The sequence below is a fragment of the Magallana gigas genome, chromosome 2, assembly GCF_963853765.1.
Source record: "Magallana gigas chromosome 2, xbMagGiga1.1, whole genome shotgun sequence".
Lineage (NCBI taxonomy): Eukaryota > Metazoa > Mollusca > Bivalvia > Ostreida > Ostreidae > Magallana > Magallana gigas.
In genome coordinates, this window is record NC_088854.1 from 27,256,246 (window position 1) to 27,278,877 (window position 22,632).

General features: G+C 33.8%; 1 protein-coding gene across 2 annotated transcripts in view; it reads right to left on the minus strand.

Moving 5' to 3' along the window:
* The window catches only part of LOC105317592 (sortilin-related receptor), a 34,309-nt gene extending 12,720 nt beyond the window's left edge, over positions 1-21,589 (minus strand). The window contains exons 1-27 of one of the 2 annotated variants that reach the window (XM_066075914.1): positions 21,107-21,589; positions 19,474-19,707; positions 16,936-17,097; positions 16,614-16,681; positions 16,057-16,234; positions 15,546-15,647; positions 15,050-15,225; positions 14,351-14,561; positions 13,843-14,031; positions 13,390-13,478; positions 12,746-12,921; positions 11,993-12,182; positions 11,388-11,605; positions 10,712-10,878; positions 10,202-10,437; positions 9,454-9,718; positions 9,136-9,274; positions 8,576-8,800; positions 7,535-7,648; positions 6,748-6,864; positions 5,577-5,702; positions 4,821-5,066; positions 4,150-4,176; positions 2,426-2,554; positions 1,836-2,015; positions 1,377-1,535; positions 888-1,064 (exon numbers count right to left, since the gene is read on the minus strand). In XM_066075914.1, coding sequence (XP_065931986.1) covers positions 888-1,064; positions 1,377-1,535; positions 1,836-2,015; positions 2,426-2,554; positions 4,150-4,176; positions 4,821-5,066; positions 5,577-5,702; positions 6,748-6,864; positions 7,535-7,648; positions 8,576-8,800; positions 9,136-9,274; positions 9,454-9,718; positions 10,202-10,437; positions 10,712-10,878; positions 11,388-11,605; positions 11,993-12,182; positions 12,746-12,921; positions 13,390-13,478; positions 13,843-14,031; positions 14,351-14,561; positions 15,050-15,225; positions 15,546-15,647; positions 16,057-16,234; positions 16,614-16,681; positions 16,936-17,097; positions 19,474-19,707; positions 21,107-21,412 — 4,606 coding nt within the window. In that variant the 5' untranslated portion in view covers positions 21,413-21,589. The remainder of the gene's footprint in view (positions 1-887; positions 1,065-1,376; positions 1,536-1,835; positions 2,016-2,425; positions 2,555-4,149; positions 4,177-4,820; positions 5,067-5,576; positions 5,703-6,747; positions 6,865-7,534; positions 7,649-8,575; positions 8,801-9,135; positions 9,275-9,453; positions 9,719-10,201; positions 10,438-10,711; positions 10,879-11,387; positions 11,606-11,992; positions 12,183-12,745; positions 12,922-13,389; positions 13,479-13,842; positions 14,032-14,350; positions 14,562-15,049; positions 15,226-15,545; positions 15,648-16,056; positions 16,235-16,613; positions 16,682-16,935; positions 17,098-19,473; positions 19,708-21,106) is intronic. The other variant, XM_066075915.1, reaches the window with a different exon arrangement.
* Positions 21,590-22,632: the final 1,043 nt, after the last annotated feature.

Here is a 22,632-nt window from a genome sequence, read left to right on the forward strand (position 1 = left end):
TAAATCTGAGGTTTGACCTCAAGTTTATGCACTTTTCTTTACAGGATTTGAGTTGAGGGATTTGAAAATTTTGGTGACAGTGGAGCCTGATGGCTAATATGTTGACCACCCAGCCTCCTTATGGTAGCTCACAACATCAAGGCTTATAATTTTGATGACAAAACCTCATGAGCTTGAGATTTAAATGCTTTGTGAAATTGTTTATACATGCATTGATCAATTTGCTTGAATATCATTATAGCTCAGTGGTTAAAGTATCAGGCTTGTCAACTGCAGATCCCACATTCAAATCTGCAGGAGGCTTTTGTTCATATTTACTGACTTACATTTCAGAAAATCATATTTATCTCCCCAAAATTATTCTTTGCTTATCTGACTAACATACTTCTAATGCATCATGCTATATTTCAAGATAAATAATGCCATTTCTACATTATAACGTCACTGTGGTGATAACCTTTTACATCTTTATTTCCAATATGATTTTAACTATCTTTCACCTTATTTTTAAAGCTCTTTCTAAAACTTTGATTTTTGGGGCAAAAAATGCATAAAACCGCACGTAGTCCTTTGCAAATAATTTTACTCTAGAATTGCCATCCATAATTCCATTATCAAAGACGAAAAATGAGCTGTGTCTAAACTGTTATTGTAATACATGTAAATGGGACTTAATTTTGATTTTAATTTATTTTGAAATATATGTTCATGCATTTACAATAAACAACTGAAGAATGTTGTATTTACGAGAAAAAAAAACCCCATTCTTGATATACATGTAATATGTATGTGGAGAACAATGCATTAGATCACACATGCATCACTGTATGTGTGTATGTATATGTTTAATAAGTGTAAAGAGTATGCAAATAAAATTTTTATCATACCTCTCTTGTTACAAACAGAGAAAATAAGATTGTCATATAGATAACAGGGGTTTGTCCCATCACACTTATGTAACCATAGTCCACATGTTTCCTGCCCTTGCACATCACATGTGTAATAATTTTTCCGGAATTTTGCAAAATTTTCTTCTCGCAGTTGGGGACAGGTTTTTTTAGGGGCTGTAAAACAGAAAAAAATGCATTGCAGAGAGATAAAAATCTACTGTTATTTAAACATAAGGTCTGTAAATATACATTTACATATATTTTCTGTTTTTCATTTTGGTTTATCCAAAATATTTCTGATTTAAATGTTTTACGATTTCTAAATTAATGATTATATCAATGATATTAAACTTTTTTATGATTGAATACTTGCAGAGACAATACCCCAGAGGTGAGCAAGAAATAAAATCCCAAACAAAAGTCCATTTACATGAAATATTGAACAATTTTTGTGGTTAAAAGTGTGTTTAAAACAAGGGAGGTCACCTGCTGTAGTGGTTACTGGGGTCTTGGGTGTGGATATAGCACAACCCAACTCATCACTGGCATCCAGACAGTCGAATTTACCGTCACAGACCTTGGAGCGAGGCACACAGCCATCCATGTACAGACACCGGAAATCATTGCTGGCACAGTGCTCTACATCTGTAAACAAGACATTAACTGTCAGACAATCATGATCAATGAACTGACAAGGGGCATAACTCCGTCAAATATTGCTCGATCCTACCCAAAACTGAACGAACATTATTATGGCAAATCTAGATCTATATACCAAGTTTCATTTCAGTGTAAGCAATGAAAATAAATGAAAACTGCAAGTGGATCAACTGACTGACAGACAGACAACAGCAAAGCAATTTGTCCTTCCTTCTTCGAATGAGGGGCATAAAAAACCCTCTGCTAATTAAAACTGAGGAGGGAAAGGAATGTTATATCGCATACCTTTACAAACACTGCTATCCTCGTCCTCCCCGTTCTCACAGTCTGAGGTGTTGTCACAGACCCAGGTCTGTGGGATACACTGGGGGTACACGGTGTGACCTCGATAACAATAAAACTGGTTCTCACTGCAGCCATGAGGAAGTTTCGTGGTAGCAGGAGTGGTAGAGGTGTCACCGGGACCTACAGAATGGAAACAAACCCAGACCAGTTAGATCACAAGCAGGCCCTGCGATACAAATGAAACATTAACTCATTAAGCTCACAGACATGGAAAGCTTAACAGTTTCAGCATGTTAATAATAAATTGAGAACTTTTTTTGGCTCCTTTTATATTTTTAAGAAACATTTAACTGCCAGTTATGAAAATATAAAAAGAATATTGAAAATTTTTAAAAAATATTTTCCATAGTTCAGATAAACACACTATTAGTACATGATCATTACAAAAATTTGGAAATTTCTGTAATTTAAAAATAAAACCGAGCCATTCTTAATTGATCTAGAAACCATATGTTTAAAGTTTATAGCAATGTAATATCAATTTTACCAAATATTTGTTACATAATAAAGAGTGTTAAGTTTGTTTTTACAGAAAATTTCATCGGATGAGTCCCAACAGTCCACGATTCCGTCACACCTCTGGCTGTAACCATAGCAACTGCGCATGTCTGAGCAGCGAAGTTCACAGTAGGGGGATGTGGATGGGCCCAAGGTGGTGGCTGAAAGTTGAAGTCATGTGAAATCAGATCAATATTATTCTGTAGTATTATGCACTAATTTTCCACATAAAATACAATGGAGTTACGTCAATGCAGCATAAGAGTACAATAAAACCCGTTATAGTACAATCACGAATATAATGAAATCTCGGATATAGCAAAGTTTTTTTGAGTCCTCGGTAAAATTCTTAACAAATCTTTGCTAAATATTTACAGTTGCAATGAATTTGGATATAAAGAATTTACAGACATAGCGAACTGATTCTGAGTCCCCTAGAGGTGAATAATGACAAAATTCAACACTTTCATTATGAATTTCATAACAGTTGAAAAAGTTAGCACTTCCATTTACCATAAAAGTTTGAATGAATTCATTTTTCACATAAATTCTTCAATTCACTATCCAATTATTAAAGGTATAAAAAAAATGTATTTTCATTATAAGCCTCAATTAGCAAATTTTGTAGTCTGGAGAAAGGAAACGTGTACATAGTGAATTTGCAATAGTTATTATTACGAATTCGTAATATACGGATATAACGAATTATGGATATAATGAAGTAAATCCATTGGTCCCTAGGGCTTCGCTATAAATGGTTTTACTGTACAAGTAGCTGAAATTAGAAGTCATTACACACAATCAATTTAACATCAGAGTCCTGATTCTACATATAATGTTGTCTGTGTAATTTTAAATATAATACTGTAAATTCCTAATTAAACGCAAGGAATTAATATCAGCGTGATGAAAAATCGGTGTTCGCGATTTTATATTCTTGCACTTTTATGCCAAACGATAGAATGGAGAAATTAAGTACTCGCGTAAAATAAGGAATCTACAGTAATATCATACACATCACAAACTTGATCCCTGAAAAGGATATAAATGTATTACATGTAAGTTACACCTGATTCATATATCATATACATGTGCAGTTAAATTCACTTGGTTTCGGTTTTGATAGGAATCTTAATTTTAAAGGTATAGCTTAAGTATACATTAATTGCTGAACATGGTTTGAACATTCCAGGAAAAGGTCTGAATACAGGGTATATTGTACTCCATCCATTGCTACAGGTTCATTTCTGATACACTATGTAAGATACAGGGGTATTGCTTATAACAATAGATGATATTCACTTTTGGATCCAATAACACGTACCGTACAGCAATTGCTAATACATTGTAGCAATAAAATATGGGTGCAAAACTTTCCAGTAAAATAGGGATGTGTCATCCATAGAAGCTATAATTATAGGTGGCATTTTCAAAAGATCTGCCTGTGTACCATATATAGTTTAAATTGAAGCATTGTGTAATATTTTCCTCCACCAGTGCATATATTCTCCTATGTTACTATTTTCATGCACATTTACATCTATCGTGTGTTCCTTTGATGCAGATTACTGAATAAAGGTGAATCCATAACAACCAAGGGAGATTTCATTTTTACTACAGGTGCCACTACACAACAGATATATACTGTATTATAAACCCTCGCTATTCTCTGTGTAAAGTCCCAGTCCCTTTACAAAATCAAAGCACTAGAGGTACATGGGATAACAAACTTAATACATGTATAACCAAATCTCACTATTATATGGAATAGCAGTAGTGCTGTCTGAAACATAAATAAACATTGGAAAATATTTTTTTAAAAATCCAATTTACTGGTATTGCACCTCGCTCTCTTGGGATAGATAGTTTGCAAAATCTGGATCATATAACATCTTGTATTTCTTTTTTTTTTTTAATCTATTCTTATGGGCTTTTAAAACATTCCTGATTTACATAGAATTTAAAACAGACAAGAAAGTACATGTCTAAGAAAGTTTATTATTTGAATTGTGTTTAAGGATAAATTAAAAATAAGCATGCATGTGCAAAATTTTTCACTGAATTCAATATTTTATAACACATTTTTCACAGCCTTAAAAATCCTTCAAACTATCAAAAGAAAAAACTAGATGTCTTTACTTAATGTGCTAAGAAAGATAGGGATATTTTCATGCTATATGCACTCAATTACGATTGATAAATACACCGAAAAAAAAGAAGACTTTTCAAACTCATAAATCACAATATACATGACATATTTACGAAGTACATGACTACATGTACATGTTTACTAAACTCCTTTTTTCCTACTCATATTTTGGAATTTGATTAATATTTTATCATATTTTTCAGAAAAAAAAACCACTGGCCATAGCAAAAAGTTGACATAATGCAAAATGATTTCACGAAAAGCCCTCATGCACTTACTGGTTGTAGTACAGTTCTTTTCGTCGCTGCCATCATTGCAGTCCTCCTCGCCGTCACATCGCCAGCTGTTGTAGATACACTGGTTACGGTCAGCACACGCCCACTTATATGACGGACAGCTGGTGGTGTTACAGCGGACCTCATCTGACCCATCCACGCAGTCGTTGTGACCATCGCACACGGTGGTCATGGGGACGCACTTGGGCTGGTGCTTAGCGCAGTGGAATTCCTCTGGACTACAGGTTTCTATAGCAAAAAAAATAAAAATATACAAGTATTAGACTGCTCTTAATTCTGTAGAATTGCTACGCAGCATAGTGGGTTTTCATCACTGTTTGTTCTCAAGCATTTTTGTAAATATTAAAAAATTTACAAATCTGAGAGTACAAATTTGTGGCCAAAAGAATTACTTAAAACAATGTTAAAATGTTACATGACTGTGCATCACATTTTTGACTTTGAATAATTAATGAAAATTTAATTTTGCTGATATACTTGAGGTACCTCACTACATAAAGACGTACTTTTTAAGACACTACCTAACAATATCATCAAAGCTCAATGGTTAAAGTTACAGGTTTGTGAACCATGAGTTTGAATCCACCTGGTGCTTTTACTGAATTTAATTTTTTGAAAATAATAATTTTTTATCCTATTTAATCATAATTAATAACAGTACAACCCTTGTGTTTAACAGACAATATAATTATAACTATGATTAGTAAACCTTGATTATATGAATTTTTGCCGTCTTACCATTGTAATGACAATTCTTTTCATCACTGTTGTCATGGCAATCATCGTCATAATCGCAGGTCCAGTTCCTGGGTATACATCGTTTGTTATCGCAGGAGAACTGTGCACTGGTACACTTGGCATAATCTGTCACAATGCATAACAGTACATTTATAATCACCCCTGAAGCTAAATGTAGACTTAAGGTAAGGTTTGCGGCTTGCATTTTTTAGAGGTTGTACCAAAGTTACATACCATTTTGTTTACTATACTAAAGTCTTTTTTCTCATGAAATTCAAATGAATTTTGCCGGTCCCGTTTTATAACTACAAAAGGTCAAAGTTTATGATTTCCAATTTTCATTTTGATGAAATGTAAACAATATCGTGAAAATATGTACATTTTATATGTGACTACTATGGGGGTTATTTATGCTTAAAATGTTCGAAAATAATATCACTATTAATATCATGATTCACTTTTATTAATTTCTGATGAACTATCTAAAAATAGAATAAAATGCAACAAAAGTCTTAATTTTGGACTAAGATTATGTAAACGAAAACATCTTTTTTAAAACCTTTCCAAGTCCACCGATTTCAAGAAAAACGTATCTTAGAATATGTGTAATCTGATGTTTCTAAAACACTATTCAAAACCATATGATGTGGATTTCGTTTTCGTAGAAATTGATAAAATGCTTGTGTTCTCTTATTTTTTTATTGAAACTAAAAAAAAAACCGCGAAATAAAAAAACCTGAAATCAATTATGACGTCATATAAATTTTTACGTCATAACTGAAATAAAGGGTAGTTGGTGTTACGTCACAATGAAAATGTTTGAGTTATCTCCCTGTAACCGCAAACCTTACCTTAAGCATACCCAATAAATGTATGGTAATGATTCTGGGAAAGAAGAGTTAAAGAATGTATAAACTGGTATAAACTGGTAGTTATTATAAATTTATAATGGATCTTAAAGTAGACTTAAACCTTATTTTAACGGAATAAGGCTATTGGTTTCCAATTGAATTCATTTAAGGAAAAATATTGGATTTGACAGAAACTTGACATTATATCTATTCTCAACGGGGTAAAAAAAAGGTATTGTTTCAAAAGAATCAGTGAACATTTAAAAACAGTACCACCCTATATCTGTGAGGAAGAAGATGATTGGCTAATGTATAATTACCACAGTTTTCTTCATCACTCCCATCGTCACAGTCGTTGTCATGGTCACAGCGCCAGCGATCAGGGATACAGGCTCCGGATTTACACTGGAAGTGGCCCGTAGAACATTCCAAGTAAGCTGAAACAATCATTGTTATTTATAAGACCTACAATAAGCACCAACATTAAAACAACTATGTGCCAATAATGCATGTGGTGCCAAACACACAGTGCATGTGGTTATTTGATTAAAACATCTCCCCCTTAAATAGGAATACTTTAATGCCATAGTATTCCACCTATAGCTACTGTAGTAGATGTACTCTTTTATTTTGATATTATCCCTTGTACATGTACATGCACAATAAATTGTAGATTCCTTATTTTTACGCAAGTACTTAATTCCCCATCTCAACCATTTTACAACAAATCACGAGAATATAACACTGCGAACAATACTCTTTATCATAGTTTCATTTAGTTTTCATCTGTTGAAAAAATAAAAGCGAGATTTTACGTGAATATTTATTCCTTGTGTTTAATTAGGATTCTACAGTATTACATGTGTATTATGATGAATGAAATCCCCAACTACTGATTTAGAAATATTTAATATTACATTTCTAGTATGTGTTAAACAATCTGCTCACAAAATATTGATTCAGAAAAAGTTACCTACCAAATACAGTGATGGAGATCCTGGTACATGTAAGTTAATATCTGTATTTTGATTTATACTTTCAAAAGTTTTTCTTAAAAAGTCATAATATTAATATTCTTTTCTTTTACCACAAGGTAAGTATACATACGACAGTCAAATTCATCAGATCCATCTCTACAATCATCGTCTCTGTCACAAAGCCAGGTAGCTGGGATACAGCGCCCATTGGAGCAGGTGAAGTGGGAGTGGGAACAGTTGGAGTCTACAATAATACCATTGAATCCCATGTTACAAAATTAATAATTTTATAAAAAAAAAATACTTAGAGTTTGCCATTTAAAAAATATGCCAGATGAGAAATTGGGAAAACCTCCAAAAGGAATACTGTGGAATTAATTTTTTAATGAATTTCATGTATGTGTACCTCTCATCCTCAAATTTGCATCCTCAAAGAATCATAAAAGGACTATGTGCAGTATGGTCAAATATCTGCCCCCGATTTCAACCAATTTTTAAATAGTATCGTATAAAAATAAAATCTTCACAAATCATTGTATGGAGGATGCCTATAACTTTAATCTTGATTTTAGTCAGCATTGCTCATTCACTTTTTATCTATGACGTCACCAAAATGACCTATTTCCCGCAAATTTGCAAAAAAATGAAAATATTCTCAATTTTGCTCTATATTTTGCATTCGGAAGTATAGAGCGCAGGTCTGCTCAAGTGCGATTTTAACATATTTTTTTCTTCAGATAGTTATACACATTATACTAAAAAATGGTACTTGAGCAAGCCTGCGCTCGATGTTTCCCAGTCGAAAAACCATCGGAAAACACCCATATTTTGCTAAAAAACATCAATTTATCAAAATAATGCAATCTTCATGACGTCATTTCTACTTTATGACGTCACTGTGGGGATAACCTTTTACACCTTTTTTTCTAATATGATTTTAACTATCTTTCACCTTATTTTTAAAGCTCTATCTAAAACTTTGATTTTGGGGGCAAAAAATGCATAAAACCGCACTTAGTCCTTTGATCCCTATTTGTTATTCATAGAAATTAAACAATGAAAATACATTCCAATGAACTTGTGAAAAACTGCCTTTCCACAAAAAATTGTGCCCTGTGAGTTTAAATAATTCCACAGTGTACATGTAACAAAAATCTGCAAGACTACTTACCAACACTGGAGTTTGTAGGCACACAGACGCCATTAATTTTCATGTCTTTTTCTCCACACTTGCAGTGTTCAGAAGACCCCGATTCCCCGGGAATCTTGAAGGAATTTCCGTTACAGGCACAGGTGCGATTCTGCTTGGAGAGTTTGGCTCCCGTGCCATCAAACTGGGGGCGGGGCAGGCATAGCTGAGTGCAGGCTCCATTACCGTTAGTGCAAAGAGAATGTGCTGAAAATGAACAATACAAATAAATACAGGACAGAAAATAGAAACAGAGCTGAAACAGAAAATTACAGTTCAATACAGAACACCTCAGATCAGGCAAAAAATGAGCTGAAAAAATCAAATGGATACCCGGTAAGTTCTTAGAACCACAAATGTTGAGTCAATTTCTATACAATATTATGACATAGCAAGTAGGATTGTCTTGACAGCATTTAACTTGCTATGGCCTGTGAAAATGTACATATTATAATCACAGTGTAAGTTAATTTTTATCATACCAAAACTCCAAAATTGAAAGCATAAACTTATCAATGATGATGAAAAACTTTGTAACTTACAGCTCTGAGAGGTTTTGGAGTAGATTTTCAGATCGGACACATGGTAGGTGTTGTTAACAATGTACTCCAGTCCAAGCCCAATGTCTTTGTCAGTCGTCATTATTGTGGTCTTGGTCCAGTCAGCCCAATACACATTGTTCTAGGAATTAAAAAAGGCCACAGAAATTTATGATTAAAAAATCTTGATAGGCAAAAATATTATTCACACACAATATATTACACATGTACAGTATCTTGGTCATTAATTTTTGCTCTCTTGGAATGTTTTGTTATAAACTGTTGTTAATTTCACACAGATATAAATGACAAAACACCAACCTTAAACACCCCTATGCTGTATGGGTGAGGAATGTAGTAGCTTCCACTCTTCAGAACCTGTACATGCTGCCCATCAGAGTTAGCGGAGTATATTCCGTGTTTGTAGGCGTCGGTCCAGTAGATCTTGTCCGAGCGGAAGTCGATGGTGATCCCGTTAGGCCAGTGAACTCGGTATCCAGAGACGATCGTCTCATTGTGTGTGCCGTCCATCCAGGCTCGTACAATTCTGGGGTGACTGGCTGACCAATCAGTCCAGTACATGTACCTACAACAGACACCAACATTCAATTGACTGCGGTCAATCTGAAGGGTTCATTTTTAAAAATACAATATATACCATAGTTCATCAAACATTATGTACATGAGTTCCTTGATATCGAATGCAATTACAAATGCTTAACAATGGTTACTTGGAACTTTACTTGTCAATCATGTATGAACTTCATAAACAAGAGTTCAAAATATTCTTATACTGTATTAAATAAACTTTAATGTTGTTTTTATGTTTTTACTATTCTTGAAAATTTAAGTGTTTCAAAAATTCTGCTCTCTACAATTCTTATAATGTTATCAAACATAGATGTTTCTGATGTATATACATGGATAAATTAAAAATGTTTGATAATAATAAACTATTATTTTCTGAAATCTAATAAACATGTACAGTGTACAGTCTAATCAACATATTCAAATTTTACATGGATCCAAAGAACACAGATGGAGAAAATATGTTGAGACTTTCACTCACCCAAATCTGGGATCAAGAACAAGAGCCCTGGGTCGGTCCAGGTAGGTGGAGTTAAACAGTTCCTTTCGGTACCGCCCATCCTCCCGAGCCACTTCTATCTTTCGTGCCCCGGCATCAACCCAGTACAGATTTTTGCTCGACCAATCAAAAGCCAGAGATTCAATACTCCTAAGTCCAGTAGATATCAGGGGCATGGCTGTTGTTGGTGATGTTGAATTTTCCCCAAAACATACTTTCTGCACAAATAAGACATACGAAATTTAGTATTGGTACACAAAATACTAGTATGGTTTTGTTAGGAATTTTTTTTACGATTCAAGCAATTCATCAATGATTGAAAAACTTCAAATATTCTAATACATGTAAAATTCATTTTAATATACATGTACAATTGTTAATAGATGTTTTGTGATGTGCGTTATTATTATATTCTTGTGATTTAAAACAAAACAGCAATTGGAATAGTTACTCGCATTAAAAAGAAATCAACAGTATGAAAGCAACATCAACCTGTATTTCGCTCGCCATGCCAACAAACATGCAGTTACTGCTGAGGTCAAATTCTGCTGCTACGATATTGTTGACGGTGTTCGTATAGATGATTTCATCCCTGTTACTGCCCATCATAACCCTGTGTACATGAGTCCCAGCCACATAAATCAGGAACTCTGGCAGCTCTGTCAACAACACAAAGTTTAACAACTATAGTACATGTACATTATATAACATTCCTAAGCACTGATGTGGACACTGCAGCTGTAGGATATTGGTACATAACTGCAGCATCCAACATGTAACAAAGATGATAAAAAGAAGTTGCCCAAATAAGGCCAAAAAAATAACTTTTACTTTCTTCTGCCATAATTTTCAAAAGACAGGAATTAGCTTCTGCAAGATTTTAAAATGGAAATGACTACTTCTTTTTTAAATTACCAGTGTATTACAAAATTGAGTTATTCCCCTTTCAATATCACAATAAAATTAGTAAAAGTAGCAGTATTTGACAAAATGTAGCAATGCCTGAGAAACTATAAGCTTTTTATTCTTTAATCTGCAAGTTAAAAGATTGTGAAATTCTGTTAAACAGAAGTTTACTGATAGCTCTTATAACATTAAATATATTTCCATTTAAAAACCAAATTCAGGTATTTCTGTAAAAGGAGCATTAAAAATTGTTTATGTGTACCTGCTACAGGACAGGAATACATGAGGGGGTCGTAGCGGTAATCTTCTCCATACTGACAAGTGTCTCCTGGGATTTTCTGATAGCCCCGGGAGTAGGGGTAGAACGTGCCTGGGGGGCAGGGACTTGGGGGTTTGTGTATGTTAATGCCTGAATCAGGGTCCTCAATACACTTCTGGTTAAAGCTGAACAAACTCTCCTCCAGGTGGAAACCAAATGCACTGCAAAGGAAAAATACTGGATTAAAAAAAGGGGCATTTGGATGAATATGGTAACCATTAATACAACTTCTTTTAACTGTTCACTTTGCACAATATATTTCAGAATGTAAAAGAAATAAAACAAACAACAAATACAAAGAGTTAGAGTTAAAGACAAAATTCTAATGAGGGGAAAAATCTAAAAATTGAAGAGTGCTAAGGTATTCATACATGTATTACAAGTTTTTTTTAATAACTACCAGTATTTCAACATTTTAAAAGGACACTTTCCAAATTTTATCTTATAGTTTTTTTAATTAATAAATAACCATTCATAGCATCTTGCAGATGCTTACATACCCATGTAGCAACTATAAAGTGTATATTGTTAAAAAAGAAGACCCCTACCATTCATAATCCTCTCTTGTACATGAGCAGTTTTTCTCTACTATAGTTCTGTCGTAGTTTCTGCCGTTGAAGCAGGCAGCGTGAGCTATACGTCTCTCAATCACCAACTTCTTGCCCAGGATACAGCCGGCAAATGGAGGATTATCAGGGAAAGACCACATCTTGTAGTCATCTTTCTTACAGGTGTATCCTGTCAAATGCAAGAAATATGTTATTGAATCAAATCTGTTCAACAGAACACCATAACCCTGAATCATTATAAGTCAATCATTTCTGGGTTTGACATTGGCAAAATAAATCAAGTCTATACTCTATAGTCTAAATAAGGATAAATGTGCCTTATTTTTCTTCTATACATTTCTCTATCTTTGTCAAAGTTAAAAAGGAAATATTTAACTTGAAATACAAAAATTGAGTTGTTCCCCTTTTCAGTTTGCCCATTAAAATTGATCACTGAATATAAGCACTGGTTGCCTTCAAATTCTCCTGGCCTTATTCACCACCTTAACACTCAAAATCAAAGCTAAATATTAAACATGAAAAACATGTTTCAAACTCATTATACATGTATATAACTATACAGCAGTTTTTAAAGTATTGATCTGTATTGTAATTTTGAATTCTTTCAATTGAGAACTATTTTGTATGAAAATAATCAATTTTCACTGATTTCATCTACAGTCAAAACAGAATTAATCTGTTGTGTCACTAGGATGTTTCACATTCATGTAGCATCAGTATGTCGACACTTACTGAAAACCTTATCCATGTTGACTTGAATGATGAGCCACTTATGGTATCCTAAGTGAGAGCCAAAAATGGAGAAGATAGCAGTTGCCTCCCCTGGCTCGGTCAGTACACCATAGACCCGGATCGTCTCATTGTGGAAGGTGTAGGAGTTCCAGGTCTCTCCTTCATCCCAGGAGTACCTGTAGACAACAAGAACAGTTGACAACAACAAGAATCGATAAACAATCACATGTTGAGGTAGGGAGGACCTACATGACAGGTATTTGTAAACAGACCTAGACATGAGACTGTCCAGAAGCATCCAATATAAAGATTTGAAATGCAATTGGGATCAATAGACAAGAAAGAATTCCAAAATCAGAAAGGGTTGGGAAAAGGTATTTACCTGTATATTTGTACATGTAAGAAACACAGTGTGACATACAGAAAATGCGGATGTAGTTTGTAATGCGAACTAAGTCAATATTCCCTGGTTTAAAATATACCCAAATCACAATCGGCAATCTGTGACCTAAAATATACATCCTCTCCCAAATACATGTGTTGACAACAAAACAGAGGAGACTGCAAAATATATTTCTCAACAACATGAGCTGCTCTACTTATGATGGAGGAACAGTAGGTCAGATTTTGATGATAATACTTACAGCAGGTCTTTGGTATTCTGGAACTGTGGTACTGCAACTAATAGTCCACCGTGGTCACCCATGGCATAAAAGTAGCTTCCCTCCAGTGCCTTCAAACAAAAGTTTTGTTTCTTTCAAGTATTTTATCCAGTATTACAAGAAAAGCTTTAATTACAGTAATTCATCTGATGAATTTGACAATTTCATGTGAATGCCTTGATTACTGTGGCAGTAATTTAGAGTCAAATTCCATTTTCATGACCTATATTGTTTTACTCTGTCTGATAATCAGAATGGAATGATTTGTTTCACAACTTTTGGGAATGTTAATTCGTATTTGATGGGTAACCCCCTCCCCCCCCCCCCCCCCAACCAACTGAAATACATGAAAATTGAGCCACCATGCGACAAATAAATTATAATGATTCTACAGTATTGGCTCATTTCCCATACACTCAAAATCTGTGAACTTACCGGTCTCCACTGGTAGCCGGCACTAGAAGAGACGTACACATCAGGCCTGTCCTTTAGGTTTTGTCCTATGATCCCTGTAGCCATGATGATACCAGGTGCAGACTCTCTCGATAGGATCGGGACATTTCTGGCTCCCGGATAAAGTCGACTGAACTCTTGAGTCAGGTGGAGAGAGGAGCAGTTCTCCCTCTGAAAGTCACCAGTAGCACACATTGTATATAAAACTTCAGAGAAAATTTCTGTCATATTTCTACACACAAATCCAATTTCAACGGCATAAATGAAAAATGATTTCAGGAGTTTTTAGTTGATTAATGAAGCTAATTCATTTAAAAGCCATACAAAAATCAGTTTATATTTTATACTTATATTATCTGCATCTCTTATCAGAAGTAGTTTTATGAACAAAAACCAATCAATAATGCATTTTAATAATTAAGTCTATTAATACACGCAGATTCATAAAAAATAGACCCATGGAAGACAGTATTTCAAGGGTCCAACTTACTGAATGTGAGGTACAGTTCTTTGTCTTGTTACCGTTGATGTCGTAGGCTGGGGGGTTGATCAGAGACCATTCCCCGCCCTTGTCGAATGTAATCATACTTCTCTGCTCATCTCTTTGGAAGCTGTTGTTCTTGGTCAGCTGACTGGCAATGTACACACCTTTCAGACCTTTTATCTTTGTTAGGTCTACGAATGCATCCTTGGCAAAATGTCTGGAAAAAAATATTACTACAATTTTTAAAACTTTTAAAAATTCTCTATCAACTTGGATCATTTTACACATGTACGAATGGCATCCTCCTTGCATGAATAATGTTTTTAGCTATACAAAAAGTAGCTTTTTGCCATAAAGATGTGATAAAGATTTAGTAATTGTCATAAATGGACAATAATTTATGCAGTACATGTCTCATGTATACTGCGGTTTCATCAATATTCATGATTCAGATATTTCAGTGTCGAGCTAGCATGTGAACCAATTCAAAAGTTATCTGAATTATGAGAATTGAGAACAATAATTCTAGGTAAAACTGCTGTCTGTGATATTTTCCCCCTTAAAACTGTCAAAACTGTGAAACCCATCAATGCATCTATGGATGCTCGCAAACATTAATGAAAGCAGAGTACCGGTACTCTTTGAATCTGTCAATAAGTTCAAGAGCACTTTTGCCCCTTTTTTTCATAACGGAGGAATCCCTACCTGAGCCAGCTTGTGCTATGAGCTCCCTCTGGATTGAAATACACGATGTTGTCCAGTGTCTTGGAGTACTTGGACCCGGTCACATCAGAGATGTACAGGTTGGAATCCCCCGTGGTCAGGTTGTGAGTGACCACTAGGAAGACCTGCTCTTCTGAGGCGTCCGCAACGTAATAATCCTGACGGACAGAAAAAGAGACATGGAAAGAGTTAGCCTGATAATGTAGTAATTTTATCTACCGGTACCTTCATTAGTGAATTGCAAAGCTATATGTCGATCGAATTGTATATAAAATATGCAGGTATATATTATTTGGAAACAAAAATATTACAGGTAAAGTATTGAAATGGTTTTAATTTTTCCTTAATTTTTAAGGGTTATCCTTTACACTAAATTTTTATTTCTCAAGACTTGCAATTCTTGAATATCTTAAATAATGGTGTTTTCCAATCTTTAAACTTTAAAAAAAACCAGGAAAATGAAATAAATGAACTGTACCTCTCTATGTATATTTTCGGAAAACTGAGTATTAACAAAAGGTTGTCTTTTGTATGAAACCCACAGTTGTTTTGTAGGGCCATGACCTCCAAACAAAAAGCTCTACAAAGAAAACCGTAATCAGTCAATCATTAAGTTAATTATTGAATTAATTTACACAAATATTCAAAGATGACAGAAAGTAAACGAACAGGAAAAATGTATTGATATCAATGACTATTGTAAATATATTATTGCTTTAGTTTTTTAATGTGCATTAATTGACTCACACAAAAAGAATCAAATAACATTAATTTATGTGGAAACTAAGACTTTAATAATAAATTCCTATTAATGGACAAATACAGGACAATTTAAAATCTTACTGCTAAAGATTTACTGTCTAACAACTACCATTTTGTACAAAATAATATCAAAATTAATTTATAAATTTCAATTGATTTATATCTTAATTATATCTGTACATTACAAAAACAAATTTTGTGGCAAAATTTTAAAGACTTAAACCTACCGCTGTTTTAGTGGCAAACATGTACGGCCCCTCCATTTTCAAGTTCTTTCCTCCATACAGTAAAATTTTGGGGCTGGTTCGGAACAAGTTGTTACTGCTGAGAATCGATCCTCCGTTCGTCCAGCTTTCCTGTCTCTCCACGTAGATCACAGTCTCATTGTCGTAGGGAGCCTCACCCCTAGGAAATAACCAATCAATTTCAATGTGAAATATAGAAGTGTACTTGATACTATAGATACCTTTCCTAACTGGATTGTAAATTGAAAAATTTGTGTGAAAATAAATTATTCATACTGCTATGTTAAATAGTAGTGCAAACTTTTAAACTGTAAAGAAATTCGTAATAAAAGTGCTAAATTTCGTTGTTATTCCCTTCTACGGGACACAAAATCAGTTTGCTATATCAGTAAATTTATTATATCCGAATTCGATATAACCTTATAATTTTGCGAAGATTTGTTAAGAATGTTTATGGGGACTAAAAAAAACTTCGTTTCATCCGAGATTTTGCAGTATCCGTGTTCGTACTAAACGATTTTTACTGTAATGATACTTACCATTCCACATTGACCACTCCCTGCTGGACCATCCTCCAGTTGTAACCAAAGTCTTCAGACAAATAAAGCTTTAAAAAAAAGTAAAAAACAAGACTGATTTACACAAAAGGAATTGGATACAAATAACAGAATACATTTCATTTGACAATAAGTGATTGAGCTTTACTATGACAGTTCTGATTAATTCTGTTTGCTTAATGTATCAAACTCTAATTAAAATGAAACGCATGCAAAACGATGACAGTTTGACAAAAAAAATACAAGAATAACTTTAATAAAAGTACATATGATTCTATATTGACTATTCAATTGACAGTCATACCTTTTTCTCTGTATCATTTTTGTTCATCCCCAGCACCAGGTTTGGATTGCTAGCGTGCAGCTTCAGGTCTGTGGGTGTAAACGGAACACTATGGGAGGAAAATGTCCGCCCATAGTCCAGGGTGGTGAAAATGTAATTATGTATTATATCTGTAAATATATACTGAAAGAAAATGAGAAAGAGTTTCAGACTGATGAGTATACATATACATGTAGCTTTACCAGTACATGTATATAGAGTACTGTACAATACTTGTTTGTAGATACATTTTTCACTTAGAGTATCAGTACTTATCAGATACATATTTTACTTGTCAGACCCATTATAGAGAATTCAAATTTAATGTTAATGAACATTACATTAAAATTTTGCTAAAGAGAATATAATGCCTCCCTGTTACTACTGAAGTATGGTCACTAAGTTAAAATCATGTATTTTGCTACAGTTTTTTTTAATAAATACATGTGTATGTTTCTATGCATGCATGACTATATGTGTTACAGAGGAAACTTGGTGCTTTCAATTAGCCTTTGGTTGTTTTACATTCATCTGCAGTAAATGGGGACAGATGGGGCAAAAAACACAATAAGTAAAATGGGGCAACCATTTGTTGCAAGTGGTTATAGGTGGAAATTGCACAAGGTGAAAATAATAAAGTACAGTATATAAAAAAACAATAAAATACAAGATAATTCTGATGCAAAGCATTAAATTGGTTGTAAACTTTACAGAACTATTTCAAAAGTATTAACGTTTTAATAAATGAAATCCGTGTGAATTTCCGCAGAATCTTTCTCTCTCATTCACTCTCTATCTTCCTCCTGAATACTTGATCAAATTAGAAAGTAACAAAAACACTTTAGAATATAGACTGGAAATTTTGAGGGAGAAAAATGTATTATTTACCACTATTAATCATTGTGTAAGTTTATAATTTGCCATATTTGATAATAGCATTTTTATTGTGACTTAAATTTTTTGTTTACATACACAGAATCACACCTGTAAATAGCTGCAAGTCACGTAATGAGCAAAGGGAGGTAAACCCCTATAATCGAAGAATAATTTAGAATTTTTAAATATGTGCTGTCAATAAAACAATTGTACATGTACATTGAATCAACTTACCCAAATACATGTAGGTTCTTGTAAACTCATGACTATATGGATGTTTATTGTATAACTCAATATGTCATCATTTGTTTGCATAATTCTATTATCTGTCATCTGAAAACTCATGCACATTAACAACGAACGGCTTTTATATTTCGTACACAATTCTCTCTTGGGGATCAATAATTGTAGCCATAAAAATGACTAGAATCTATAATATATATTTCATAAAAATTAAAAATGATATTGATTTGATATACACAATTTTGAGATATTTTGTTTATGGCTCTTACAAATGTTATAAACAAAAAGAAATGCTCTATCGAAACGTTATAAATAACGTCTCATTTCCCCATGTGCACTTTCTAACACAACCACAAATTGATCGATCAACTGCTCCTGCAGCCTACAATAATCTAGCTTTGTTGTGAAAAAAACATTAGTTTAAATGAAACACGTACTGCTTGCTTTTTAAATTTGAAATTCAGTAAGATAACATCAAATTTTAAACGTAAAAGTAATTTCCATATCCTGTTTTGAGTGTATTTGTATATTATACAAGATTTTTACTGTTTAAGTGCACCTTCAAGAAGGATGCAAACTTTTTTATTATCTTGTTGATGTAGCTAGTTGAAGTACCTGGTAGTTTCAAGAGAATCTTTATATTAATTTTCAAATATATACACACCCTGGAAAATGCAGTAGAAATTGGCAAAGGACAGAAATAGGCGGAAATATTTGCTTAATTTACATGAATTTGAATATTATAAACTGGTTGAAGGTACTTCAAGTACCTTTTTTAACAACTAACCCAATATATATTCTGTGTTTTTGACAAAGACAAATAAGGAACCATAGAGTAAAATGACATAAAAACTGCTACAGTATGTAGTTCTAGTGCATTTATCATGAATACATGTACGTGTAAAAAAAAAATTGTTATGTCAGACAATCATTAATCTTCCTTACACATGTTACAGTTACATGAAAAGTTTGCATATAAATAACTATAAATAGCCCATATATCAATATTCTTAATCTCACCATGATCAAAAAGTCATATAACAGGCTTATTTATTTGTACTGTTGTTGTATTGATTGAATTGCATCATTATCATAAAAAATTAAAGGGCATACATTTGGGATGTATTTAAATTGTACAGACATACCGTACTGTATAGTCAAAATTATTTCAATGCCCATATCTATATATAAACCATGTGATTTGTATTCTCAGGTTTTCTGAATGCAATTCTCAGAATAACCATGATAATCGATTCAAAGTTATAAAACAGATCAGTACAACAAATTCTCACAAACACTTTCCCCCACCTCTTTTTAACACTCTCTTTCAGCACCCTTTCTTATGTTTTCTCTCTCTCTCTCTCTCTCTCTCTCTCTCTCTCTCTCTCCACCATTACTTACATGTGAGTTGTAGACTCTACTGTTATAGTAATGGTGTATGATGGGCACCATGGAGTGGGGCATGGTCAGCTTATACTGCATGTTTTCAAAGCTGGTCCCGTAGTCATACGATATAAACAGGTTACTGGTGGAGGAGCTAGAGGGGTGGCTACTGCGTGACAGGGCAATGATGACCTGTGACCCTGCCCCCGCCCAGTGGACGATCATCTGGGTGTGGCTGTCATTCAACTGAACCTGGAAAAAAAAAATCCTCCACTATACTGTAAACAAACTTTTACTTGCCAGCGAGAAATTTTCGCGACGTTCACAGTTTTTTTGTTGTGAATGATTCCTTACAGTCCTAAGGTGTCTCTGGTATTTTATTTTTCAGATGATCTATATCTTGATTTAAAAGAATTAGTTGCTGATTTAAAAAATTGGTTGCCGACAACCAGTTTATTTCTGGTAAATCACAAAATAAAGTTGTTGGGAATTACTGTTGGTTTATAGTAAATCATGCTCAAATATTTTATTTATATTTCAGTACATAAAATTTTACTTAAGTGTGTGATAGTTTGCTTCATGAGTCAGAGCAACAGTCATACACAACATCATGGGATAACTTATCAAAATGAATTTTAAAAATATATAAAATTAGTAAAATGTTCTACACTTTAATAAGTATATGTACATTAACTGCCATCTATAATGGCCTATAGGAATTATTCTCACCATATACCAGTTTTCCTCCCTGCTATCATCACAGTCAATTTAACATGCAAAAATATAAGTGAGTCAAGAACAGGTACTTAATTGTAAAGAATTGGTCTTAAAATAGGCCAAGAAAGTCCTCTTATTTACTTGATTCACTATAATGTTGAAAACTACAGGCAACTTATATAATTTTTTTTTCACAACAGTACATTATTGATGTCTAGTAGTATAGTTCAATAGAAGTAAGTGTCAGCTGCTACTGATCTGCAGGTCAAGAGTTTGAAACCCACAATTTTCAACTTTTAAATTATCAAAAAATTTTAAGACGCATTGTAAAATATTGTTCATTTTGAAAAATTAGAATACAGAGATTATATCAATTTAAAATATAAGCATATACACTTTCAACAATTTCAAAACAGGGAATATATTTAAAATATAAGAATGATGGGATTGATGTACTTTTATAGTCATGCGTAATCACTCACTGATATTCAAATATGTGTTCCATCTTGTTATTTTGCTTGCGTTGAGGAAAAATAGACTGGTATTTTAATGCATGGGCTTTCAACTGCAACGGTTGCGAAATCAATTAATATGCAGACACACCAAGATAGCATTACCCAAGCATGCTCTTGAAACTCATTGTCTACCAGGAAGTGTATAGTATGACACATGCATCTCATATATCACAACACAATGCAAAATGTAACAAAACTAATTTAACAACACTTATGCCAATGTGTGAAGGTGTGACTTTCATACCAATGTAAAATTTCTTTTCTCAAATCAAGTACTTTGGGGTTCTTATAAAACATGCTTGATTCCTGTCTATTAATTTTACCCATGGTTTCTCCAATGGCCCCATATGATTCTAAACAGTTGTTTACATGTTTACCAGACCATACAATTCTGAAAATATGTTATAAAACAAGCTTACAGACACAGAGGATGGAGAATTTGTCTTTGATGACGATGTGTCCCTCTTATTTCGCCCTTTTCCTCTCGCAGAAAGAATCTTTGACGGGTCAAAGTTTTGCGCATTACCATTTTCACTTTTGAAATTTTCAGAGTCTATCACAAATGTCCTGCTATCATACTTCAATTTTATTTGTTCCGATGCAAAGCTCGATGACCTTTTCCTTAAAAATTCACTGTCAGTCTCTACAGAATATTCGAAGAAAGCAAACAACGTAAAAACAAAAATACATCTCGACACCGAGTGTCTCATCTTCTCAGTCGCCATCTTTGTTTACTACCAAAGTTACCTCCCTTTGCACATTTTAAATCTTATTTTTTAGCCAAACACATTAAAATATAATGTTTCCTGCTTCTTTGTATCTTGAGAAAAGGGAAGTTTAATCGAATTAAACAGAAAATGTATAAAGATATATAAATGTCCCGGCAGATAGTTTTATTTTTGGCAACGTCGTTACTCAAGCACTCGTGACTGTTGCATAATGTTAAATGTGGCGGATCCAAGCACAGACACAGTGCATTTGGGAAAATTTCTTCTTAAAATGCCTATATTTCTATGACACGTAACGAATTCTTGTTGAAAAAAATCTGAGAGGCCAAGAGGCCACTTTGAAAGTGCAATGTATATTTTTTTTCACAGATAGGCCTATTCTCTATCACAATTAATTTTACACCCCCACCATGCACAAGGAATCCTGTTTTAATTAATTACGGAAGAAAATAATTTAATTACCATTTGTAAAAGTTTCTGAAATTTGTTATATATTTGGTTTTTTAATTTCCATCATAATTTTGATTAGAATTTTAATTAACGTCAGATCATTCGCGTACTCGCCTTTATTTTGATTTTAAAAATCTGAAGAAAAAAAAAATAAAACTGACTCAAGAGGGTCACTGTGTGCACTTCATACATGAACAATGTTTAATTAATTAAATATCATGACCAACTGGTGTCTGGAGTATGAACAATAACAGCATATGCACAGGCACATGCATGACATTATACATTTTTATTTTTGTAATAAAAATAAATACAGACACGTAGCATCAGGGGAGGTCAGGGGGGCCTGCTCCCCCCCCCCCCCCCCCCCCCACTTTTTCTCGCAGCAGCAAATTTTTTAAAATTTACATATAAAAAATGGAATTATCATGGAGTTGCCCCCCCCCCCACTTTTTTGGGAGTATGTAAAAAATTGATATGAAAAAAGGAAATGAGGAGTGAAATTGAAGTTATATAGTACGCCAGCACCCCCCCCCCAGAGCCTTATTAAATTATTGCCCCTCATCGGTGGACAGGTGGAACTCAACCCTGGCCCTGTAAAATATCCTTGCGGTATATACGCACCAAGGCAGTTAAAACCGGTCAGCATGGTGTTGTTTGCGACAAGTGCGACATATGGTATCACACTTCATGCTTGTTCATGACCACCCCTGAGTATTTCCATCTTGCAAATACATCTACAGTGTCGATCTGCAGTGCCTGTAACA